The sequence below is a fragment of the Oncorhynchus mykiss genome, chromosome 15 (assembly GCF_013265735.2).
Source record: "Oncorhynchus mykiss isolate Arlee chromosome 15, USDA_OmykA_1.1, whole genome shotgun sequence".
NCBI classification, from domain to species: Eukaryota; Metazoa; Chordata; class Actinopteri; order Salmoniformes; family Salmonidae; genus Oncorhynchus; species Oncorhynchus mykiss.
The window spans coordinates 79,822,427-79,844,518 of NC_048579.1; the positions used below are offsets into that span (position 1 = coordinate 79,822,427).

Consider the following 22,092-nt stretch of genomic DNA (forward strand, 5'->3'; position numbering starts at 1 on the left):
GGGTGATAGGGGGAGACAGGCCAGACTGTCTCACTGCTGGGTGATAGGGGGAGACAGGCCAGACTGTCTCACTGCTGGGTGATAAGGGGAGACAGGCCAGACTGTCTCACTTCTGGGTGATAGGGGGAGACATGCCAGACTGTCTCACTGCTGGGTGATAGGGGGAGACAGGCCAGACTGTCTCACTGCTGGGTGATAGGGGGAGACAGGCCAGACTGTCTCACTGCTGGGTGATAGGGGGAGACATGCCAGACTTTCTCACTGATGGGTGATAGGGGGAGACAGGCCAGACTGTCTTACTGCTGGGTGATAGGGGGAGACAGGCCAGACTGTCTGTCTGACCTGAAGAACGTCTCACTGCTCACTGTATTGATCCTATATAATGGAGAACAGAGGTAAAGGTATGGTATTGATCCTATACAATGGAGAACAGAGGTAGAGTAATGTTATTGATCCTAAACAATGGAGAACAGAGGTAGAGGTATGGTATTGATCCTATACAACAGAGAACAGAGGTAGAGGTATGGTATTGATCCTATACAATGGAGAACAGAGGTAGAGGTATGGTATTGATCCTATACAACAGAGAACAGAGGTAGAGGTATGGTATTGATCCTATACAATGGAGAACAGAGGTAGAGTAATGGTATTGATCCTATTCAACAGAGAACAGAGGTAGAGGTATGGTATTGATCCTATACAACAGAGAACAGAGGTAGAGGTATGGTATTGATCCTATACAGCGGAGAACATAGTCAGTATGTATCTATAGACTACAGGACCAGTATGTATATATAGACTACAGGACCAGTATGTATCTATAGACTACAGGACCAGTATGTATCTATAGACTACAGGACCAGTATGTATCTATAGGCTACAGGACCAGTATGTTTAAATAGACTACAGGACCAGTATGTATCTATAGGCTACAGGACCAGTATGTATCTATAGACTACAGGACCAGTATGTATCTATAGACTACAGGACCAGTATGTATCTATAGGCTACAGGACCAGTATGTTTCTATAGGCTACAGGACCAGTATGTATCTATAGACTACAGGACCAGTATGTATCTATAGGCTACAGGACCAGTATGTATCTATAGGCTACAGGACCAGCTACAGACCAGTATGTATCTATAGGCTACAGGACCAGCTACAGGACCAGTATGTATCTATAGGCTACAGGACCAGTATGTATCTATAGGCTACAGGACCAGTATGTATCTATAGGCTACAGGACCAGTATGTATATATAGTATATATAGACTACAGGACCAGTATGTTTCTATAGGCTACAGGACCAGTAGGTTTCTATAGACTACAGGACCAGTATGTATATATAGACTACAGGACCAGTATGTTTCTATAGGCTACAGGACCAGTATGTATCTATAGGCTACAGGACCAGTATGTATCTATAGGCTACAGGACCAGTATGTTTCTATAGGCTACAGGACCAGTATGTATATATAGGCTACATGACCAGTATGTATCTATAGACTACAGGACCAGTATGTATCTATAGACTACAGGACCAGTATGTATCTATAGGCTACAGGACCAGTATGTTTCTATAGACTACAGGACCAGTATGTATCTATAGGCTACAGGACCAGTATGTTTCTATAGACTACAGGACCAGTATGTATCTATAGGCTACAGGACCAGTATGTTTCTATAGGCTACAGGACCAGTATGTATCTATAGGCTACAGGACCAGTATGTTTCTATAGACTACATGACCAGTATGTATATATAGGCTACAGGACCAGTATGTTTCTATAGGCTACATGACCGGTATGTATCTATAGGCTACAGGACCAGTATGTTTCTATAGGCTACAGGACCAGTATGTTTCTATAGGCTACAGGACCAGTATGTTTCTATAGGCTACAGGACCAGTATGTTTCTATAGGCTACAGGACCAGTATGTATCTATAGGCTACAGGACCAGTATGTTTCTATAAACTACAGGACCAGTATGTATATATAGGCTACAGGACCAGTATGTATCTATAGACTACAGGACCAGTATGTATCTATAGACTACAGGACCAGTATGTTTCTATAGGCTACAGGACCAGTATGTTTCTATAGGCTACAGGACCAGTATATTTCTATAGACTACAGGACCAGTATGTTTCTATAGACTACAGGACCAGTATGTATATATAGACTACAGGACCAGTATATTTCTATAGACTACAGGACCAGTATGTATATATAGGCTACAGGACCGGCTACAGGACCAGTATGTATCTATAGGCTACAGGACCAGTATGTATCTATAGGCTACAGGACCGGCTACAGGACCAGTATGTATCTATAGGCTACAGGACCAGTATGTATATATAGACTACAGGACCAGTATATTTCTATAGACTACAGGACCAGTATGTATATATAGACTACAGGACCAGTATATTTCTATAGACTACAGGACCAGTATGTATATATAGGCTACAGGACCAGTATATTTCTATAGACTACAGGACCAGTATGTATCTATAGGCTACAGGACCAGTATGTATCTATAGGCTACAGGACCGGCTACAGGACCAGTATGTATCTATAGGCTACAGGACCAGTATGTATATATAGACTGCAGGACCAGTATATTTCTATAGACTACAGGACCAGTATGTATATATAGACTACAGGACCAGTATATTTCTATAGACTACAGGACCAGTATGTATCTATAGGCTACAGGACCAGTATGTATCTATAGGCTACAGGACCGGCTACAGGACCAGTATGTATCTATAGGCTACAGGACCAGTATGTATATATAGACGACAGGACCAGTATATTTCTATAGACTACAGGACCAGTATGTATATATAGACTACAGGACCAGCTACAGGACCAGTATGTATCTATAGGCTACAGGACCGGCTACAGGACCAGCTACAGGACCAGTATGTTTCTATAGGCTACAGGACCAGTATGTATATATAGACTACAGGACCAGTATGTATATATAGACTACAGGACCAGTATATTTCTATAGACTACAGGACCAGTATGTATATATAGACTACAGGACCAGCTACAGGACCAGTATGTATCTATAGACTACAGGACCAGTATATTTCTATAGACTACAGGACCAGTATGTATATATAGACTACAGGACCAGTATATTTATATAGACTACAGGACCAGTATGTATATATAGGCTACAGGACCAGTATGTATATATAGACTACAGGACCAGTATATTTCTATAGACTACAGGACCAGTATGTATATATAGACTACAGGACCAGTATATTTCTATAGGCTACAGGACCAGTATGTATCTATAGGCTACAGGACCAGTATGTATATATAGACGACAGGACCAGTATATTTCTATAGACTACAGGACCAGTATGTATATATAGACTACAGGACCAGCTACAGGACCAGTATGTATCTATAGGCTACAGGACCGGCTACAGGACCAGCTACAGGACCAGTATGTTTCTATAGGCTACAGGACCAGTATGTATATATAGACTACAGGACCAGTATGTATATATAGACTACAGGACCAGTATATTTCTATAGACTTCAGGACCAGTATGTATATATAGACTACAGGACCAGCTACAGGACCAGTATGTATCTATAGACTACAGGACCAGTATATTTCTATAGACTACAGGACCAGTATGTATATATAGACTACAGGACCAGTATATTTATATAGACTACAGGACCAGTATGTATATATAGGCTACAGGACCAGTATGTATATATAGACTACAGGACCAGTATATTTCTATAGACTACAGGACCAGTATGTATATATAGACTACAGGACCAGTATATTTCTATAGGCTACAGGACCAGTATGTATCTATAGGCTACAGGACCAGCTAGAGGACCAGTATGTATCTATAGGCTACAGGACCAGTATGTATCTATAGGCTACAGGACCAGTATGTTTCTATAGGCTACAGGACCAGTATGTATCTATAGGCTACAGGACCGGCTACAGGACCAGCTACAGGACCAGTATGTTTCTATAGACTACAGGACCAGTATGTATATATAGGCTACAGGACCAGTATGTATCTATAGGCTACAGGACCAGTATGTTCTATAGGCTACAGGACCAGTATGTATCTATAGGCTACAGGACCAGTATGTTTCTATAGGCTACAGGACCAGTATGTTTCTATAGGCTACAGGACCAGTATGTATCTATAGGCTACAGGACCAGTATGTTTCTATAGGCTACAGGACCAGTATGTATCTATAGGCTACAGGACCAGTATGTTTCTACAGGCTACAGGACCAGCTACAGGACCAGTATGTTCTATAGGCTACAGGACCAGTATGTATCTATAGACTACAGGACCAGCTACAGGACCAGTATGTTCTATAGGCTACAGGACCAGTATGTATCTATAGGCTACAGGACCAGTATGTTTCTATAGGCTACAGGACCAGCTACAGGACCAGTATGTTCTATAGGCTACAGGACCAGTATGTATCTATAGACTACAGGACCAGTATGTTTCTATAGGCTACAGGACCAGTATGTTCTATAGACTACAGGACCAGTATGTATCTATAGACTACAGGACCAGTATGTTTCTATAGGCTACAGGACCAGTATGTATCTATAGGCTACAGGACCAGTATGTTCTATAGACTACAGGACCAGTATGTTCTATAGACCACAGGACCAGTATGTTCTATAGACTACAGGACCAGTATGTATCTATAGACTACAGGACCAGTATGTTTCTATAGGCTACAGGACCAGCTACAGGACCAGTATGTTCTATAGGCTACAGGACCAGTATGTATCTATAGACTACAGGACCAGTATGTTTCTATAGGCTACAGGACCAGTATGTATCTATAGACTACAGGACCAGTATGTTTCTATAGGCTACAGGACCAGTATGTCCTATAGACTACAGGACCAGTATGTTCTATAGACTACAGGACCAGTATGTTTCTATAGACTACAGGACCAGTATGTATATATAGGCTACAGGACCAGTATGTTTATATAGGCTACAGGACCAGTATGTCCTATAGACTACAGGACCAGTATGTTCTATAGACTACAGGACCAGTATGTATCTATAGACTACAGGACCAGTATGTTTCTATAGGCTACAGGACCAGCTACAGGACCAGTATGTTCTATAGGCTACAGGACCAGTATGTATATATAGGCTACAGGACCAGTATGTTTCTATAGGCTACAGGACCAGTATGTATATATAGGCTACAGGACCAGCTACAGGACCAGTATGTATCTATAGACTACAGGACCAGTATGTATCTATAGGCTACATGACCAGTATGTTCTATAGACTACAGGACCAGTATGTATCTATAGACTACAGGACCAGTATGTATCTATAGGCTACAGGACCAGTATGTTCTATAGGCTACAGGACCAGCTACAGGACCAGTATGTATCTATAGGCTACAGGACCAGTATGTTTCTATAGGCTACAGGACCAGTATGTATCTATAGGCTACAGGACCAGTATGTTCTATAGGCTACAGGACCAGCTACAGGACCAGTATGTATCTATAGGCTACAGGACCAGTATGTTCTATAGACTACAGGACCAGCTACAGGACCAGTATGTATCTATAGACTACAGGACCAGTATGTATCTATAGGCTACAGGACCAGTATGTATCTATAGGCTACAGGACCAGTATGTATCTATAGGCTACAGGACCAGTATGTATCTATAGACTACAGGACCAGTATGTATCTATAGACTACAGGACCAGTATGTTTCTATAGACTACAGGACCAGCTACAGGACCAGTATGTGTCTATAGGCTACAGGACCAGTATGTTCTATAGACTACAGGACCAGTATGTTCTATAGGCTACAGGACCAGTATGTTTCTATAGACGACAGGACCAGTATGTATCTATAGGCTACAGGACCAGTATGTTTCTATAGGCTACAGGACCAGTATGTTCTATAGGCTACAGGACCAGTATGTTTCTATAGACTACAGGACCAGTATGTTTCTATAGGCTACAGGACCAGTATGTATCTATAGGCTACAGGACCAGCTACAGGACCAGTATGTTTCTATAGGCTACAGGACCAGTATGTTTCTATAGACTACAGGACCAGTATGTTTCTATAGGCTACAGGACCATCTACAGGACCAGTATGTTTCTATAGGCTACAGGACCAGTATGTTTCTATAGGCTACAGGACCAGTATGTTCTATAGGCTACAGGACCAGTATGTATATATAGGCTACAGGACCAGTATGTTTCTGTAGGCTACAGGACCAGTATGTATCTATAGACTACAGGACCAGTATGTTTCTATAGGCTACAGGACCAGTATGTTTCTATAGGCTACAGGACCAGTATGTTCTATAGGCTACAGGACCAGTATGTTTCTATAGGCTACAGGACCAGTATGTATCTATAGGCTACAGGACCAGTATGTATCTATAGGCTACAGGACCAGTATGTATCTATAGGCTACAGGACCAGTATGTATATATAGGCTACAGGACCAGTATGTATCTATAGGCTACAGGACCAGTATGTATCTATAGACTACAGGACCAGTATGTATCTATAGGCTACAGGACCAGTATGTATCTATAGGCTACAGGACCAGTATGTATCTATAGGCTACAGGACCAGTATGTATCTATAGGCTACAGGACCAGTATGTATCTATAGGCTACAGGACCAGTATGTATCTATAGGCTACAGGACCAGTATGTATCTATAGGCTACAGGACCAGTATGTATCTATAGGCTACAGGACCAGTATGTTTCTATAGACTACAGGACCAGTATGTATCTATAGACTACAGGACCAGTATGTTTCTATAGGCTACAGGACCAGTATGTATCTATAGGCTACAGGACCAGTATGTTCTATAGGCTACAGGACCAGTATGTTTCTATAGGCTACAGGACCAGTATGTTTCTATAGGCTACATGACCAGTATGTATCTATAGACTAAAGGACCAGTATGTTTCTATAGGCTACAGGACCAGTATGTTTCTATAGGCTACAGGACCAGCTACAGGACCAGTATGTTTCTATAGGCTACAGGACCAGTATGTATCTATAGACTACAGGACCAGTATGTTTATATAGGCTACAGGACCAGTATGTATATATAGGCTACAGGACCAGTATGTATATATAGGCTACAGGACCAGTATGTTTCTATAGGCTACAGGACCAGTATGTATCTATAGGCTACAGGACCAGTATGTTTCTATAGGCTACAGGACCAGTATGTATCTATAGACTACAGGACCAGTATGTATCTATAGGCTACAGGACCAGTATGTATCTATAGGCTACAGGACCAGTATGTTTCTATAGGCTACAGGACCAGTATGTATCTATAGACTACAGGACCAGTATGTATATATAGGCTACAGGACCAGTATGTATCTATAGGCTACAGGACCAGTATGTATATATAGACTACAGGACCAGTATGTTTCTATAGGCTACAGGACCAGTATGTATCTATAGACTACAGGACCAGTATGTATATATAGGCTACAGGACCAGTATGTATATATAGGCTACAGGACCAGCATGTATCTATAGACCACAGGACCAGTATGTTTCTATAGACTACAGGACCAGTATGTATATATAGGCTACAGGACCAGTATGTATCTATAGGCTACAGGACCAGTATGTATATATAGGCTACAGGACCAGTATGTATCTATAGGCTACAGGACCAGTATGTATCTATAGACTACAGGACCAGTATGTATATATAGGCTACAGGACCAGTATGTATATATAGGCTACAGGACCAGCATGTATCTATAGACCACAGGACCAGTATGTTTCTATAGACTACAGGACCAGTATGTATCTATAGGCTACAGGACCAGTATGTATCTATAGACTACAGGACCAGTATGTATATATAGGCTACAGGACCAGTATGTATATATAGGCTACAGGACCAGTATGTATCTATAGACTACAGGACCAGTATGTTTCTATAGACTACAGGACCAGTATGTATCTATAGGCTACAGGACCAGTATGTATCTATAGGCTACAGGACCAGTATGTTCTATAGGCTACAGGACCAGCTACAGGACCAGTATGTATCTATAGGCTACAGGACCAGTATGTTTCTATAGGCTACAGGACCAGTATGTATCTATAGGCTACAGGACCAGTATGTTCTATAGGCTGCAGGACCAGCTACAGGACCAGTATGTATCTATAGGCTACAGGACCAGTATGTATCTATAGACTACAGGACCAGTATGTTTCTATAGGCTACAGGACCAGTATGTATCTATAGGCTACAGGACCAGTATGTTCTATAGGCTACAGGACCAGCTACAGGACCAGTATGTATCTATAGGCTACAGGACCAGTATGTATCTATAGACTACAGGACCAGTATGTATCTATAGGCTACAGGACCAGTATGTATCTATAGGCTACAGGACCAGTATGTATCTATAGGCTACAGGACCAGTATGTATCTATAGGCTACAGGACCAGTATGTATCTATAGGCTACAGGACCAGTATGTATCTATAGGCTACTGGACCAGCATGTATCTATAGGCTACAGGACCAGTATGTATCCATAGGCTACAGGACCAGTATGTTTCTATAGACTACAGGACCAGTATGTATCTATAGACTACAGGACCAGTATGTTTCTATAGGCTACAGGACCAGTATGTATCTATAGGCTACAGGACCAGTATGTTCTATAGACTACAGGACCAGTATGTTTCTATAGGCTACAGGACCAGTATGTTTCTATAGGCTACATGACCAGTATGTATCTATAGACTAAAGGACCAGTATGTTTCTATAGGCTACAGGACCAGTATGTTTCTATAGGCTACAGGACCAGCTACAGGACCAGTATGTTTCTATAGGCTACAGGACCAGTATGTATCTATAGACTACAGGACCAGTATGTTTATATAGGCTACAGGACCAGTATGTATATATAGGCTACAGGACCAGTATGTTTATATAGGCTACAGGACCAGTATGTTTCTATAGGCTACAGGACCAGTATCTATCTATAGGCTACAGGACCAGTATGTTTCTATAGGCTACAGGACCAGTATGTATCTATAGACTACAGGACCAGTATGTATCTATAGGCTACAGGACCAGTATGTATCTATAGGCTACAGGACCAGTATGTTTCTGTAGGCTACAGGTCCAGTATGTTTCTATAGGCTACAGGACCAGTATGTATCTATAGACTACAGGACCAGTATGTATATATAGGCTACAGGACCAGTATGTATCTATAGGCTACAGGACCAGTATGTATATATAGACTACAGGACCAGTATGGTTCTATAGGCTACAGGACCAGTATGATTCTACAGGCTACAGGACCAGTATGTATCTATAGACTACAGGACCAGTATGTTTCTATAGACTACAGGACCAGTATGTATCTATAGGCTACAGGACCAGTATGTATCTATAGGCTACAGGACCAGTATGTTCTATAGGCTACAGGACCAGCTACAGGACCAGTATGTATCTATAGGCTACAGGACCAGTATGTTTCTATAGGCTACAGGACCAGTATGTATCTATAGGCTACAGGACCAGTATGTTCTATAGGCTGCAGGACCAGCTACAGGACCAGTATGTATCTATAGGCTACAGGACCAGTATGTATCTATAGACTACAGGACCAGTATGTTTCTATAGGCTACAGGACCAGTATGTATCTATAGGCTACAGGACCAGTATGTTCTATAGGCTACAGGACCAGCTACAGGACCAGTATGTATCTATAGGCTACAGGACCAGTATGTTTCTATAGGCTACAGGACCAGTATGTATCTATAGGCTACAGGACCAGTATGTTCTATAGGCTGCAGGACCAGCTACAGGACCAGTATGTATCTATAGGCTACAGGACCAGTATGTTCTATAGACTACAGGACCAGCTACAGGACCAGTATGTATCTATAGACTACAGGACCAGTATGTATCTATAGGCTACAGGACCAGTATGTATCTATAGGCTACAGGACCAGTATGTATCTATAGACTACAGGACCAGTATGTATCTATAGACTACAGGACCAGTATGTTTCTATAGACTACAGGACCAGCTACAGGACCAGTATGTATCTATAGGCTACAGGACCAGTATGTTCTATAGACTACAGGACCAGTATGTTCTATAGGCTACAGGACCAGTATGTTTCTATAGACGACAGGACCAGTATGTATCTATAGGCTACAGGACCAGTATGTTTCTATAGGCTACAGGACCAGTATGTTCTATAGGCGACAGGACCAGTATGTTTCTATAGACTACAGGACCAGTATGTTTCTATAGGCTACAGGACCAGTATGTATCTATAGGCTACAGGACCAGCTACAGGACCAGTATGTTTCTATAGGCTACAGGACCAGTATGTTTCTATAGACTACAGGACCAGTATGTTTCTATAGGCTACAGGACCAGCTACAGGACCAGCATGTTTCTATAGGCTACAGGACCAGTATGTTTCTATAGGCTACAGGACCAGTATGTTCTATAGGCTACAGGACCAGTATGTATATATAGGCTACAGGACCAGTATGTTTCTATAGGCTACAGGACCAGTATGTATCTATAGACTACAGGACCAGTATGTTTCTATAGGCTACAGGACCAGTATGTTTCTATAGGCTACAGGACCAGTATGTATCTATAGGCTACAGGACCAGTATGTATCTATAGGCTACAGGACCAGTATGTATCTATAGGCTACAGGACCAGTATGTATCTATAGGCTACAGGACCAGTATGTATATATAGACTACAGGACCAGTATGTTTCTATAGGCTACAGGACCAGTATGTATCTATAGGCTACAGGACCAGTATGTTTCTATAGGCTACAGAACCAGTATGTATCTATAGGCTACAGGACCAGCTACAGGACCAGTATGTATCTATAGACTACAGGACCAGTATGTATCTATAGGCTACAGGACCAGCTACAGGACCAGTATGTATCTATAGGCTACAGGACCAGTATGTATCTATAGGCTACAGGACCAGTATGTTTCTATAGGCTACAGGACCAGTATGTTCTATAGGCTACAGGACCAGTATGTTTCTATAGACTACAGGACCAGTATGTATCTATAGACTACAGGACCAGTATGTATATATAGGCTACAGGACCAGTATGTATATATAGGCTACAGGACCAGTATGTTTCTATAGGCTACAGGACCAGTATGTATCTATAGACTACAGGACCAGTATGTATCTATAGACTACAGGACCAGCTACAGGACCAGTATGTATCTATAGACTACAGGACCAGTATGTATATATAGACTACAGGACCAGTATGTTAATATAGGCTACAGGACCAGCTACAGGACCAGTATGTATCTATAGACTACAGGACCAGTATGTATCTATAGGCTACAGGACCAGTATGTTTCTATAGGCTACAGGACCAGTATGTTAATATAGGCTACAGGACCAGTATGTTTCTATAGACTACAGGACCAGTATGTATCTATAGACTACAGGACCAGTATGTATCTATAGACTACAGGACCAGTATGTATCTATTGACTACAGGACCAGTATGTTTCTATAGACTACAGGACCAGTATGTATCTATAGGCTACAGGACCAGTATGTTTCTATAGGCTACAGGACCAGTATGTTCTATAGGCTACAGGACCAGTATGTATCTATAGGCTACAGGACCAGTATGTATCTATAGGCTACAGGACCAGTATGTTTCTATAGGCTACAGGACCAGCCACAGGACCAGTATGTATCTATAGACTACAGGACCAGTATGTATCTATTGACTACAGGACCAGTATGTTTCTATAGACTACAGGACCAGTATGTATCTATAGGCTACAGGACCAGTATGTTTCTATAGGCTACAGGACCAGTATGTTCTATAGGCTACAGGACCAGTATGTATCTATAGACTACAGGACCAGTATGTATCTATAGACTACAGGACCAGTATGTATCTATAGACTACAGGACCAGTATGTATCTATTGACTACAGGACCAGTATGTTTCTATAGACTACAGGACCAGTATGTATCTATAGGCTACAGGACCAGTATGTTTCTATAGGCTACAGGACCAGTATGTATCTATAGGCTACAGGACCAGTATGTTTCTATAGGCTACAGGACCAGTATGTATCTATAGACTACAGGACCAGTATGTTTCTATAGGCTACAGGACCAGTATGTTTCTATAGGCTACAGGACCAGTATGTATCTATAGACTACAGGACCAGTATGTATATATAGGCTACAGGACCAGTATGTTCTATAGGCTACAGGACCAGTATGTATCTATAGGCTACAGGACCAGTATGTATCTATAGGCTACAGGACCAGTATGTTTCTATAGGCTACAGGACCAGCCACAGGACCAGTATGTATCTATATGCTACAGGATCAGTATGTTTCTATAGACTACAGGACCAGTATGTATCTATAGACTACAGGACCAGTATGTATATATAGGCTACAGGACCAGTATGTTTCTATAGGCTACAGGACCAGTATGTATCTATAGACTACAGGACCAGTATGTATCTATAGGCTACAGGACCAGTATGTTTCTATAGGCTACAGGACCAGTATGTTTCTATAGGCTACAGGACCAGTATGTTTCTATAGGCTACAGGACCAGCTACAGGACCAGTATGTATCTATAGGCTACAGGGCCAGTATGTATCTATAGACTACAGGACCAGTATGTATCTATAGGCTACAGGACCAGCTACAGGACCAGTATGTATCTATAGACTACAGGACCAGTATGTATCTATAGGCTACAGGACCAGCTACAGGACCAGTATGTATCTATAGGCTACAGGACCAGTATGTTCTATAGGCTACAGGACCAGTATGTATCTATAGACTACAGGACCAGTATGTATCTATAGACTACAGGACCAGTATGTATCTATAGACTACAGGACCAGTATGTATCTATTGACTACAGGACCAGTATGTTTCTATAGACTACAGGACCAGTATGTATCTATAGGCTACAGGACCAGTATGTTTATATAGGCTACAGGACCAGTATGTATCTATAGGCTACAGGACCAGTATGTTTCTATAGGCTACAGGACCAGTATGTATCTATAGACTACAGGACCAGTATGTATCTATAGGCTACAGGACCAGTATGTTTATATAGACTACAGGACCAGTATGTATCTATAGACTACAGGACCAGTATGTATATATAGGCTACAGGACCAGTATGTTCTATAGGCTACAGGACCAGTATGTATCTATAGGCTACAGGACCAGTATGTATCTATAGGCTACAGGACCAGTATGTTTCTATAGGCTACAGGACCAGCCACAGGACCAGTATGTATCTATATGCTACAGGATCAGTATGTTTCTATAGACTACAGGACCAGTATGTATCTATAGACTACAGGACCAGTATGTATATATAGGCTACAGGACCAGTATGTTTCTATAGGCTACAGGACCAGTATGTATCTATAGACTACAGGACCAGTATGTATCTATAGGCTACAGGACCAGTATGTTTCTATAGGCTACAGGACCAGTATGTTTCTATAGGCTACAGGACCAGTATGTTTCTATAGGCTACAGGACCAGCTACAGGACCAGTATGTATCTATAGGCTACAGGGCCAGTATGTATCTATAGACTACAGGACCAGTATGTATCTATAGGCTACAGGACCAGCTACAGGACCAGTATGTATCTATAGACTACAGGACCAGTATGTATCTATAGGCTACAGGACCAGCTACAGGACCAGTATGTATCTATAGGCTACAGGACCAGTATGTATCTATAGGCTACAGGACCAGTATGTTTCTATAGGCTACAGGACCAGTATGTTCTATAGGCTACAGGACCAGTATGTTTCTATAGACTACAGGACCAGTATGTATCTATAGACTACAGGACCAGTATGTATATATAGGCTACAGGACCAGTATGTATATATAGGCTACAGGACCAGTATGTTTCTATAGACTACAGGACCAGTATGTATCTATAGACTACAGGACCAGTATGTATCTATAGACTACAGGACCAGCTACAGGACCAGTATGTATCTATAGACTACAGGACCAGTATGTATATATAGACTACAGGACCAGTATGTTAATATAGGCTACAGGACCAGCTACAGGACCAGTATGTATCTATAGACTACAGGACCAGTATGTATCTATAGGCTACAGGACCAGTATGTTTCTATAGGCTACAGGACCAGTATGTTAATATAGGCTACAGGACCAGTATGTATCTATAGACTACAGGACCAGTATGTTTCTATAGACTACAGGACCAGTATGTATCTATAGACTACAGGACCAGTATGTTTCTATAGGCTACAGGACCAGTATGTATCTATAGGCTACAGGACCAGTATGTTTCTATAGGCTACAGGACCAGTATGTTCTATAGGCTACAGGACCAGTATGTATCTATAGGCTACAGGACCAGTATATATCTATAGGCTACAGGACCAGTATGTTTCTATAGGCTACAGGACCAGCTACAGGACCAGTATGTATCTATAGACTACAGGACCAGTATGTATATATAGGCTACAGGACCAGTATGTTTCTATAGGCTACAGGACCAGTATGTATCTATAGACTACAGGACCAGTATGTATCTATAGGCTACAGGACCAGTATGTTTCTATAGGCTACAGGACCAGTATGTTTCTATAGGCTACAGGACCAGTATGTTTCTATAGGCTACAGGACCAGCTACAGGACCAGTATGTATCTATAGGCTACAGGGCCAGTATGTATCTATAGACTACAGGACCAGTATGTATCTATAGGCTACAGGACCAGCTACAGGACCAGTATGTATCTATAGACTACAGGACCAGTATGTATCTATAGGCTACAGGACCAGCTACAGGACCAGTATGTATCTATAGGCTACAGGACCAGTATGTATCTATAGGCTACAGGACCAGTATGTTTCTATAGGCTACAGGACCAGTATGTTCTATAGGCTACAGGACCAGTATGTTTCTATAGACTACAGGACCAGTATGTATCTATAGACTACAGGACCAGTATGTATATATAGGCTACAGGACCAGTATGTATATATAGGCTACAGGACCAGTATGTTTCTATAGACTACAGGACCAGTATGTATCTATAGACTACAGGACCAGTATGTATCTATAGACTACAGGACCAGCTACAGGACCAGTATGTATCTATAGACTACAGGACCAGTATGTATATATAGACTACAGGACCAGTATGTTAATATAGGCTACAGGACCAGCTACAGGACCAGTATGTATCTATAGACTACAGGACCAGTATGTATCTATAGGCTACAGGACCAGTATGTTTCTATAGGCTACAGGACCAGTATGTTAATATAGGCTACAGGACCAGTATGTATCTATAGACTACAGGACCAGTATGTTTCTATAGACTACAGGACCAGTATGTATCTATAGACTACAGGACCAGTATGTTTCTATAGGCTACAGGACCAGTATGTATCTATAGGCTACAGGACCAGTATGTTTCTATAGGCTACAGGACCAGTATGTTCTATAGGTTACAGGACCAGTATGTATCTATAGGCTACAGGACCAGTATATATCTATAGGCTACAGGACCAGTATGTTTCTATAGGCTACAGGACCAGCTACAGGACCAGTATGTATCTATAGACTACAGGACCAGTATGTATCTATAGGCTACAGGACCAGTATGTTTCTATAGACTACAGGACCAGTATGTATCTATAGACTACAGGACCAGTATGTATATATAGGCTACAGGACCAGTATGTATCTATAGACTACAGGACCAGTATGTATCTATAGACTACAGGACCAGTATGTATATATAGGCTACAGGACCAGTATGTTTCTATAGACTACAGGACCAGTATGTATCTATAGGCTACAGGACCAGTATGTTTCTATAGGCTACAGGACCAGCTACAGGACCAGTATGTATCTATAGGCTACAGGGCCAGTATGTATCTATAGACTACAGGACCAGTATGTATCTATAGGCTACAGGACCAGCTACAGGACCAGTATGTATCTATAGGCTACAGGGCAATTAATGGTATATGCTGAATGAGGCTCCATCTCCTTGAGTGATCATCATGTCATTTGTATTCATTTATTTCACCTTTATTTAACCAGGTAGGCCAGTTGAGAACACCTTTATTTAACCAGGTAGGCCAGTTGAGAACACCTTTATTTAACCAGGTAGACCAGTTGAGAACACCTTTATTTAACCAGGTAGACCAGTTGAGAACACCTTTATTTAACCAGGTAGACCAGTTGAGAACACCTTTATTTAACCAGGTAGGCCAGTTGAGAACAGGTTCTCATTGACAACTGCGACCTGGCCAAGATAAAGCAAAGCAGTGTGACACAAACAACAACACAGAGTTACACATAAACAGACGTACAGTCAATAACACAATAGAGAAAAAAATGAAAAGAAAATGTCATGAAATGCACTGGAGTGCAGCCTATTGAGGGCCTACTCATCATTAGTCACAGAACACTTCCTGCTTTCATCACCAAACTCCTTTAGTACAAATATAACCAATACACTGGAGTGCAGCCTATTGAGGGCCTACTCATCATTTAGTCACAGAACACTTCCTGCTTTCATCACCAAACTCCTTTAGCACAAATATAACCATTCAGGAAACCTGAAGTCATGCTGAGCAAGTTGTCCCTTGAGACAGCACATAACTGCAACACATGGAGATTTCAGATAGCCATCTAAATGACCACTTCTTGTTCCCTAAGTATAGATTGAAATATGTTCTGTCTTTTACACATTCACTTCCTTGTAATCAGGGGAGAAGAAGGATATGACAGAGGACTTACTTTCGTTTTCTTACTATTTTAATTCCTACATTTTTTTTCTTCATGTCGGACTACTGATTTGATTGAATGCCGCAGGACGACTCTGTTTGAGCATGCGCAGTACCCTGTCAGCATGGAGTTGAGGAAGTTTTGTGCCAGAGGCACCTGAGCGTAAATGGTCTCTTATTCAAACCACTACGGGAACGTTTCTACACATGGTAATGTTCATATTTCATTGTTCGTAGTAGGATCATGTCATTGTTCATGTTGTGTTTCGGTCAAAAGAAGTTATAAAACAGTCTAACTCAAACGAACGTTATTTTATCAGCTATCAAGGAATTGTGTCCAGGTGAGTTGAGAATCAATCGCGCGGAATGTTGCCGTCCTTTCACGCCGGCGTGAAGCCTTTCCGTCGTCTCGTCCGTTTGACCGGATTTACTAAAGGACGCTTCAGTTCGAGTCCTGGACCCGTCTAGTTTTCTAAATGATTAACAACCTGTAGTAGACTGGGGGTGTTAAACTAAACTGAAAGAACAGTAGCAGAGGTAAAATATGATCTGCGTGTGCTGCTTAGGTCACGTGTAGTTAGTTTTCTGTGTTATGAGAAAACATTGGAAGACTTTTGCACCGAAGTAAAGTTTTCTATTCACACATTCATCAGACATTCGCCGAAAAGCCATTTCATTTAAAAATGTAAAAATCAATAACTAATTCTCCTTTAGTCACAGAATCATCAACCTAGATATGATTTATTTGATAAATGTCTAGCATACTTTTACAACTTTTTTTTGTTCTGAGTAGAAATTCCAGTTTTGACTATAAAATGCCATTTTAAAGCGGTATAAATCAATAACTAATTGGCTGTTTGTCACAGAGATGGTTCCATTTAGCTGCGGATGACAACGAAGGACTTCAAACAAAGCCAACATAGAAAATGATTGGAAAAGGGGCCTCTCTGCTGTTAAATTAGAGACTTATAAATACATTACCGTTGTGCCTTGTAACTACTTTAAAATGCATACAATTTAAGATGGTAACAGTTGTACAGTGTTATGTAAACATTGTCTAATTTCCTATAGAACAAATTGCACTTGAAATGAACATTAGTTTTAAAGCTATTGCAAATAAATGCAGGTTTTAACTCCAACCCTGTTCCCGGAGAGACACCCTCCTGTAGGTTTTAACTCCAACCTCTGTTCCTGGAGAGAGACCCTCCTGGAGAGATACCCTCCTATAGGGCAGGGCTCCTCAACCCTGTTCCTGGAGAGATACCCTCCTATAGGGCAGGGCTCCTCAACCCTGTTCCTGGAGAGATACCCTCCTATAGGGCAGGGCTCCTCAACCCTGTTCCTGGAGAGATACCCTCCTGTAGGGCAGGGCTCCTCAACCCTGTTCCTGGAGAGATACCCTCCTGTAGGGCAGGGCTCCTCAACCCTGTTCCTGGAGAGATACCCTGCTATAGGGCATGGCTCCTCAACCCTGTTCCTGGAGAGATACCCTGCTATAGGGCAGGGCTCCTCATCCCTGTTCCTGGAGAGATACCCTGCTATAGGGCAGGGCTCCTCAATCCTCTTCCTGGAGAGATATCCCCCTATAGGGCAGGGCTCCTCAACCCTGTTCCTGGAGAGAGACCCTCCTGTAGGTTTTAACTCCAACCCTATTCCTGGAGAGATATCCTGCTATATGTATGGTGGCTGCCAAGGTCTATGGAGGGGTGATATGTGCAGGTTAATAAATGGAATGATTTAGAAAATGAAATGGCCTTCTCCCAGTCTTCCTTGATAAAATAACATTGTTTTCATTGGTTATCAGTATGCGTTAATTGTTCTGCTTTGGTATTAATGATTATTGTAATTGTTATGGAAAACTGAATTCCCCTCCTGGCCATATTCTTAATTTCACACAAGCAAATTGTTTCCATCAACCAGGTGTTCTATTGGTCTGTACTTCAGAAAAGGTACAATATAGCATCACTAATGTGTTAACTGGTAATGAGACAGGGTCTACAGTGTTTCAGAGCTAGTGGTAACGAGACAGGGTTTCAGAGCTGGTGGTAACGAGACAGGGTTTCAGAGCTGGTGGTAACGAGACAGGGTTTCAGAGCTAGTGGTAACGGGACAGGGTTTCAGAGCTAGTGGTAACGGGACAGGGTTTCAGAGCTAGTGGTAACGGGACAGGGTTTCAGAGCTAGTGGTAACGAGACAGGGTTTCAGAGCTAGTGGTAACGAGACAGGGTTTCAGAGCTAGTGGTAACGGGACAGGGTTTCAGAGCTAGTGGTAACGGGACAGGGTTTCAGAGCTAGTGGTAACGAGACAGGGTTTCAGAGCTAGTGGTAACGGGACAGGGTTTCAGAGCTAGTGGTAACGAGACAGGGTTTCAGAGCTAGTGGTAACGAGACAGGGTTTCAGAGCTAGTGGTAACGAGACAGGGGTTCAGAGCTAGTGGTAACGGGACAGGGTTTCAGAGCTAGTGGTAACGGGACAGGGTTTCAGAGCTAGTGGTAACGAGACAGGGTTTCAGAGCTAGTGGTAACGGGACAGGGTGAACAGTGGTTCAGAGCCAGTGTTTACATAATAACGTAATCTGTGTTTTCAGTGTTGACAGTGGAAGTTGAAAGTGAAAACAGCGATGATCTCATCTACTGATCTGGAGCAGCTGGCTGAAATAGGCGAGACACACACACACACACACACACACAACTATATAATAGGTGAGACACACACACACACACACAACTATATAATAGGTGAGACACACACACACACACACACACACACACACAACTATATAATAGGTGAGACACACACACACACACACTACTATTTAATAAGTGAGATTGTAACACTATTCATCCTATCCATGAAACAAATGAAATGTACATGGTCTTTCTCCCTTCTCTTCCTCTAAAGCGTACTGGGTCAGTGGTGTTCTCTCTAAAGAGTACTGGGTCAGTGGTGTTCTCTCTAAAGCGTACTGGGTCAGTGGTGTTCTCTCTAAAGCATACTGGGTCAGTGATGTTCTCTCTAAAGCGTACTGGGTCAGTGATGTTCTCTCTAAAGAGTACTGGGTCAGTGGTGTTCTCTCTAAAGAGTACTGGGTCAGTGGTGTTCTCTCTAAAGAGTACTGGGTCAGTGGTGTTCTCTCTAAAGAGTACTGGGTCAGTGGTGTTCTCTCTAAAGTGTACTGGGTCAGTGGTGTTCTCTCTAAAGAGTACTGGGTCAGTGGTGTTCTCTCTAAAGCGTACTGGGTCAGTGGTGTTCTCTCTAAAGAGTACTGGGTCAGTGGTTTTCTCTCTAAAGAGTACTGGGTCAGTGGTGTTCTCTCTAAAGCATACTGGGTCAGTGGTGTTCTCTCTAAAGCATACTGGGTCAGTGGTGTTCTCTCTAAAGAGTACTGGGTCAGTGGTTTTCTCTCAAAAGAGTACTGGGTCAGTGGTGTTCTCTCTAAAGAGTACTGGGTCAGTGGTGTTCTCTCTAAAGCGTACTGGGTCAGTGGTGTTCTCTCTAAAGAGTACTGGGTCAGTGGTGTTCTCTCTAAAGCGTACTGGGTCAGTGGTGTTCTCTCTAAAGCGTACTAGGTCAGTGGTGTTCTCTCTAAAGCATACTGGGTCAGTGGTGTTCTCTCTAAAGCGTACTGGGTCAGTGGTGTTCTCTCTAAAGAGTACTGGGTCAGTGGTTTTCTCTCTAAAGAGTACTGGGTCAGTGGTGTTCTCTCTAAAGCATACTGGGTCAGTGGTGTTCTCTCTAAAGCATACTGGGTCAGTGGTGTTCTCTCTAAAGCATACTGGGTCAGTGGTGTTCTCTCTAAAGCGTACTGGGTCAGTGGTGTTCTCTCTAAAGAGTACTGGGTCAGTGGTGTTCTCTCTAAAGAGTACTGGGTCAGTGGTGTTCTCTCTAAAGAGTACTGGGTCAGTGGTGTTCTCTCTAAAGAGTACTGGGTCAGTGGTGTTCTCTCTAAAGAGTACTGGGTCAGTGGTGTTCTCTCTAAAGCATACTGGGTCAGTGGTGTTCTCTCTAAAGCATACTGGGTCAGTGGTGTTCTCTCTAAAGCGTCCTCGGTCAGTGGTGTTCTCTCTAAAGAGTACTGGGTCAGTGGTGTTCTCTCTAAAGCGTACTGGGTCAGTGGTGTTCTCTCTAAAGCGTACTGGGTCAGTGGTGTTCTCTCTAAAGAGTACTGGGTCAGTGGTGTTCTCTCTAAAGAGTACTGGGTCAGTGGTGTTCTCTCTAAAGCGTACTGGGTCAGTGGTGTTCTCTCTAAAGAGTACTGGGTCAGTGGTGTTCTCTCTAAAGCGTACTGGGTCAGTGGTGTTCTCTCTAAAGCATACTGGGTCAGTGGTGTTCTCTCTAAAGCGTACTGGGTCAGTGGTGTTCTCTCTAAAGCGTACTGGGTCAGTGGTGTTCTCTCTAAAGAGTACTGGGTCAGTGGTGTTCTCTCTAAAGAGTACTGGGTCAGTGGTGTTCTCTCTAAAGAGTACTGGGTCAGTGGTGTTCTCTCTAAAGCGTACTGGGTCAGTGGTGTTCTCTCTAAAGCATACTGGGTCAGTGGTGTTCTCTCTAAAGAGTACTGGGTCAGTGGTGTTCTCTCTAAAGAGTACTGGGTCAGTGGTGTTCTCTCTAAAGAGTACTGGGTCAGTGGTGTTCTCTCTAAAGCGTACTGGGTCAGTGGTGTTCTCTCTAAAGAGTACTGGGTCAGTGGTGTTCTCTCTAAAGAGTACTGGGTCAGTGGTGTTCTCTCTAAAGCATACTGGGTCAGTGGTGTTCTCTCTAAAGCGTACTGGGTCAGTGGTGTTCTCTCTAAAGTCTACTGGGTCAGTGGTGTTCTCTCTAAAGAGTACTGGGTCAGTGGTGTTCTCTCTAAAGAGTACTGGGTCAGTGGTGTTCTCTCTAAAGCATACTGGGTCAGTGGTGTTCTCTCTAAAGAGTACTGGGTCAGTGGTGTTCTCTCTAAAGAGTACTGGGTCAGTGGTGTTCTCTCTAAAGCGTACTGGGTCAGTGGTGTTCTCTCTAAAGCGTACTGGGTCAGTGGTGTTCTCTCTAAAGCGTACTGGGTCAGTGGTGTTCTCTCTAAAGAGTACTGGGTCAGTGGTGTTCTCTCTAAAGCATACTGGGTCAGTGGTGTTCTCTCTAAAGAGTACTGGATCAGTGGTGTTCTCTCTAAAGCGTACTGGGTCAGTGGTGTTCTCTCTAAAGAGTACTGGGTCA

At 42.5% G+C, this 22,092-nt stretch overlaps 1 protein-coding gene across 4 annotated transcripts in view; it reads left to right on the plus strand.

Moving 5' to 3' along the window:
- The first annotated feature begins 16,971 nt into the window (after positions 1 to 16,971).
- Positions 16,972 to 22,092, plus strand: part of LOC110511598 (rho GTPase-activating protein 8) — a 40,973-nt gene continuing 35,852 nt past the window's right edge. The window contains exons 1-2 of one of the 4 annotated variants that reach the window (XM_036945479.1): positions 16,972 to 17,108; positions 19,487 to 19,559. In XM_036945479.1, coding sequence (XP_036801374.1) covers positions 19,520 to 19,559 — 40 coding nt within the window. In that variant the 5' untranslated portion in view covers positions 16,972 to 17,108; positions 19,487 to 19,519. Of the gene's footprint in view, positions 17,240 to 17,293; positions 17,436 to 19,486; positions 19,560 to 22,092 lie in introns of those variants that run through there. The other 3 variants (XM_036945480.1, XM_036945481.1, XM_036945478.1) reach the window with 3 other exon arrangements.